The sequence below is a fragment of the Lupinus angustifolius genome, chromosome LG04, assembly GCF_001865875.1.
Source record: "Lupinus angustifolius cultivar Tanjil chromosome LG04, LupAngTanjil_v1.0, whole genome shotgun sequence".
Taxonomy (NCBI): Eukaryota; Viridiplantae; Streptophyta; class Magnoliopsida; order Fabales; family Fabaceae; genus Lupinus; species Lupinus angustifolius.
The window spans coordinates 2,396,347-2,401,468 of record NC_032012.1 but is presented as its reverse complement, the minus strand read 5'-3'; the positions used below and the strand labels follow the sequence as shown (position 1 = coordinate 2,401,468).

Genomic DNA, 5,122 nt, shown 5'->3' with positions numbered 1-5,122 from the left:
TATAATAAAAAATATTTTTATGAACTTTGAATAAAAAATAGAGTAATGTATATACCATAAATATTTATAAATTACATTAATGTTATAAAGTTAAACATTATATTATTTTTCCTATTTTGCATAATATCCTTTTAAGCCCAAAAAAATAATGTTTCAAATCAAATTAGAAGATATTAAACCACATAGATTTCACTTTTCATTTCTTAATTGTGTACTTAATTGGATTTAACTTCTACAACAAAAACATAATAAAGAAAATAACTTTTGCAACAAAATTAATAGACAACATAATTTTTTCACATAGAGAACTCCACACAACCAAATTTAATATAATAGTTCATAATAAAAGTATTGATAAAGAACAAACAAATGATAATATTTTTTATAGTGTCTAAAAGTTTATCTATTATAGTGAAGTCTAAATTATATTGTGTTATAGAGTGAGAGTTCAATAAAAATGAGATATTTAATAAAGGAGTATGTTAAAAATTATATATGTGGACTTCACGTCTTAACTCAAAAACGAGATATTAGATCCAAAAGTTTGGTTGTATTGGGCATAGGAAATGTGTTAAAAAAAGTTATACATTAATATCAAATTATATATATATATATATTAAATAGATTAAATAACTTAAAATTTAAATAATTTTTCCATATTATGCGGGCCGGCTCGCCACAACCTGCAAACCGCTTAGGGCAGATTTGGGCTACAACTTGATTTGCATAAATTGTACCCGGGCTTTTTAGTCCAGTTTCATTTAGCCCGAACCCGATGTGGGCTAGCCCAAACCTGTCCGGGTAGTCCATTTTGACACCTCTAGTTAGAATGCTAATGCTTTATGCATATTTTGTGATTGCTTTTAATAGATTATAAATAGAAGAATAAATTTCATTATCACAATTAAGTCACATCCAAGATATTGTTTTTGTTCTTCTTCAACTATAAATACAGGTAGAAGAATAATATGATTGTGAAATAAAAATAAAATTAACAAGGGTAGACTATTGTTACCACTTTATCACAATTAAATCAAAATAAAAACTTTACTCTTTCAAAAATTGTTTATTATTTCTTTTGTGATTTGAAAAAAAAATTAGGGGTAGGCTGCAAAATAAAAATATATAAAATATATTTATATACATAGTTGCAATAATAAAACAAAAAATAGAAAATATTATCATCTAATAAATACAATATTATCATTTTTAGCCATATTCAGTTATTTTAGGAAGAATATCATGAATGAGGATTTGCTCTTCATACACGTATGAATTACTTTTTCATACACATTGTATTAGCGATAGGCATTGTAATTAGTGAGAATTGCTCCTTCATATCATTGTGATGTTTCTGTAGTTGACTAACATCCAAAATACACATAAAATTCAAAAAAGTTAAATGATTGATGATCAAATATTTAATATATTCGATAAATTAGAAGATCATACATGCGAAAATAATTGATTGATGATCAAAATAAGAATGATACACTGAAAAAACGTAAAAATGAATAGTATACTAAGAAAGAAAATTTATAAAGTGACTTACTTGTCGTGGAACGAAAAAATGCTCAGAGAATATGACATGCAGTGAAAACAAAAAATGAGTTTAAGAGAAAAAGGAAATTTAGAATTAACTTTTTAGAGAGAAAGGGAATGAATTTGAAAAGGAGAGTTTAGAAATTAACTTTTGAAAAGAAGAAGAGAATTGACTTTTGACAAAAATGCATTCTTTCAAACTAATGCCAAAATTTAAAAGTATTTAATTTTGTAATTACATCAGCCCATCTAAATGTTATCTACAAAATAATTTAATTAATATCACTCATAATAAATTATATATATATTTTAATATAAAAATACTAATACTTTAAAAACTTTTTTGTTAAAATACTAATTATAATATTAAATTTATTAAATAAAGAAAATGTTGAGCTGATTAGAAATGGTTGAGCCTGCCAACAAAAATGGAAATTAAATGAGAAATCTACATTATTTAGTTTATTATAGGGAAGGGGTAGACTTATAGATTTAGATTGAATTCTTATGACAAGGAAGGTATAAATTGTAGAACACATATTATCTATTCCAAAATGTTCATTTTTTCATGTCTCTAGCTAATTAAACTTCACAAATAATATTAAAGTATTAATTTATGTTTTTATAATTTTTTTGATATGATGTTAACTTTTAATTAGATTGGAACACTAAATAAGTCAAATGATCTTCACTCATAAATATCATGATTTATTCCTACCCAATTTTCTTCCTAAACTTTATCACACACAACTAATAAGGTACAAATTCAATTGACACCAACTATTAATTAAAAAATAACAAAATAGCATACAATCATCATATATTCCAAAATGTCCACGAATTGCATGCATCAACCCCTCTTTTACTTAGAGAAGAGATGTGTTGTTTTAAATTATGTGTAAACTTTATCTTGTACAAATAATAATGATGATAAAAATCAATAATAATAATAATAAAATTTTAAAATTTTCAATTAAGAAAAAGTGTTTTCATAATTTAAAAAAAAATAACTGTTTCCTTAGTTACTACCTTATATAAACAGCACAAAACCAAACCTTCCTACATCATTCTCACATTCGCACTTTTCACTCAACAATAACATTCAGAAGCAACAAGCATAGTGATTAGTGATAGAAAAGCTCCCCAAAAACGTAAAAAATGTCTTCTTCTACTACTAATGCAGTCACTATCCTTGAAAAACGCATCGTTTTCCCTGAACAAAAATCCACTCTCTCAGACCTCAAGCTTTCAATATCAGACCTCAACATGATTTGTTGCCACTACATCCAAAAGGGATGTCTCTTCACTAATCCTTCAATTCCCTCTCACACTCTCATCTCTCTCCTCACTAACTCACTCTCACGCGCTCTTTCCATCTTTCCCCCACTCGCTGGTCGTTTCTTAACCGACTCCGACGGTTACATTTACATTACTTCCAACGACGCCGGCGTTGATTTCGTCCACGCCACCGCCACCGACCGTCGCATCGCTGATCTCTTGTCTCCAACTGATGTTCCTCACTTATTCAAGGAACTGTTTCCATATGACAAGAAAATCAACTACGACGCGCATTTTTCCCCGATCTTGGCCGTTCAGGTAACTGAACTCGCTGACGGTGTCTTCATCGGCTGCGCTGTCAGCCACGCCGTCGTTGATGGTACCTCCTTATGGAACTTCTTTAACACCTTCGCTGAAGTTACCGGAGGAGCTACGAGTGCTTCAAGGCTCCCGGACTTTCGCCGGGAAAGCATTCTGGTCTCCAATGCAGTTCTCCGGTTGCCGGAAGGTGAAATCAAGGTGGCTTTCAACGCCGACGAACGGAAGCGTGAGAGAATTTTCAGCTTCAGCTACGTCTCACTTCAAAAACTGAAAGCATTAGTGAACTACCGGTCACTGCCGGAGAACGTTGACGTTGAGTGGATAGGGAAAGAGAGCAACGATACTAACGTAAAACCAGTTACACGTAACGAAACGGTTGAGATTTCGTCGTTTCAGTCTTTATGTGCGTTAATGTGGCGTGCAGTGACACGTGCGAGGAACCTTCCAGAAACGAAAACGACGACGTTTCGAATGGCAGTGAACATTCGCCACAGATTAGAGCCAAAGTTAAGTGCCTACTACTTCGGGAACGCAATTCAAAGCATAGCGACACGCGCTTCCGCGCGTGACGTGTTATCAAATGATCTACGTTGGTGTGCGGAGCAACTGAACAAGAACGTGAATGCGCACGATAGCACTACGGTGCGACGAGAAGTAGAGGATTGGGAGCGTGAACCCAAGTGTTTCGCGCTGGGGAACAAAGATGGTGCAACGATGCAAATGGGGAGTTCACCGAGATTTCCAATGTATGATAATGATTTCGGGTGGGGAAGGCCTGTGGCAGTGCGGAGTGGCGCAGCGAATAAGTTTGATGGGAAGATGTCGGCGTTTCCGGGGAGGGAAGGCGGTGGCTCCGTCGATTTGGAGGTGGTTTTGGCGCCAGAGACGATGGCGGGGATTGAGAATGATCCTGAGTTCTTGCTTTATGCATCTGGTTGATTGATTATATATTGATAGTGTTATGATGTTGTATGGTTTATAGAGTTAGGTCGTGTTTGCTTTATGTTAAACAGTTAAGCTTAAAACATCTTAGTGAATGGTGGTGATTTCATGTGTGAGGCACCATTTCCGGAAACAACATTGTTAGGATGTGTTCATTGATCATTGAATTTTTTTTGTGATACATTTGGTTTTAATAAAAATATTTTAAATTTAAATGATTATTTGAAAATAATAACATGGGTACTTGGTGCAACCATAATATTATTGTTTGATGATCATTACTTTACCAGTTCAGTCTTAAAAAAATCTCTCCTGGTTGAGGTTACTTACATTGACCTTTAAACAAATTATTATTTTGCATTTTATATGTGGATAAAAGTATTATCAAATTTCAAAAACTTAATCTTTGATGTACTTCCCACAACTCTAGCTCTAGAGGCCAAACTTCACCCTATTACTAGAGATGATAGTTAGTAAAAAATACTTAGAAAAACTAAAAGATAATGACATTTTATCCATTTATTTTATATTATATTATATTATATTTTTGACCTTAAAAACACATTAAAAATAGTGTTGTTAAAACTGTGCTGATTATCAAATGGTCAGGGTATTGGTACAGTGGTTCAATCAGTGATTCAGTAATTAAACTGCATCACGGTTAAACTAGACATACCTGCTTATATTTATATCTATAACAAAAAAATTCAAATAGGTAGATACTTAAATTTATAATTCATATTCATAATCTACTAAAAAGTCACATAAACAAACAACTTTAAATCTTTAACAAATTCAAAGTCTAAATTAAAAAACATATATCAATCCAAAAGTATCACTTAACGACCGCAAAATATAAATAAATGACACAAATTCACAACTCACCCTACAAAAATAAATTTTGAGTTTTAACATTTAACTTCAATGAGTCAAAGTTGTCTCATATCGAGATTATATTTTTGCATCAAATCTTATCTTCAAACAGTATTCCAAGATTACACAAATGTCACTGAGATTACACACGAATGTTAGGAACCAA

The 5,122-nt window shown here is 31.8% G+C and overlaps 1 protein-coding gene across 1 annotated transcript; it reads left to right on the top strand.

The window, feature by feature from the left end:
- Positions 2,633-4,221, top strand: LOC109345080 (uncharacterized acetyltransferase At3g50280-like). Its single transcript, XM_019583859.1, has one exon. It carries the CDS (start codon positions 2,701-2,703, stop codon positions 4,078-4,080), a length of 1,380 nt encoding a protein of 459 aa, XP_019439404.1. The 5' UTR covers positions 2,633-2,700; the 3' UTR covers positions 4,081-4,221.

Bases quoted from the DNA above. Each gene is read 5' to 3' on its own strand.
- LOC109345080 (XM_019583859.1), top strand. From the start codon at position 2,701: ATGTCTTCTTCTACTACTAATGCAGTCACTATCCTTGAAAAACGCATC.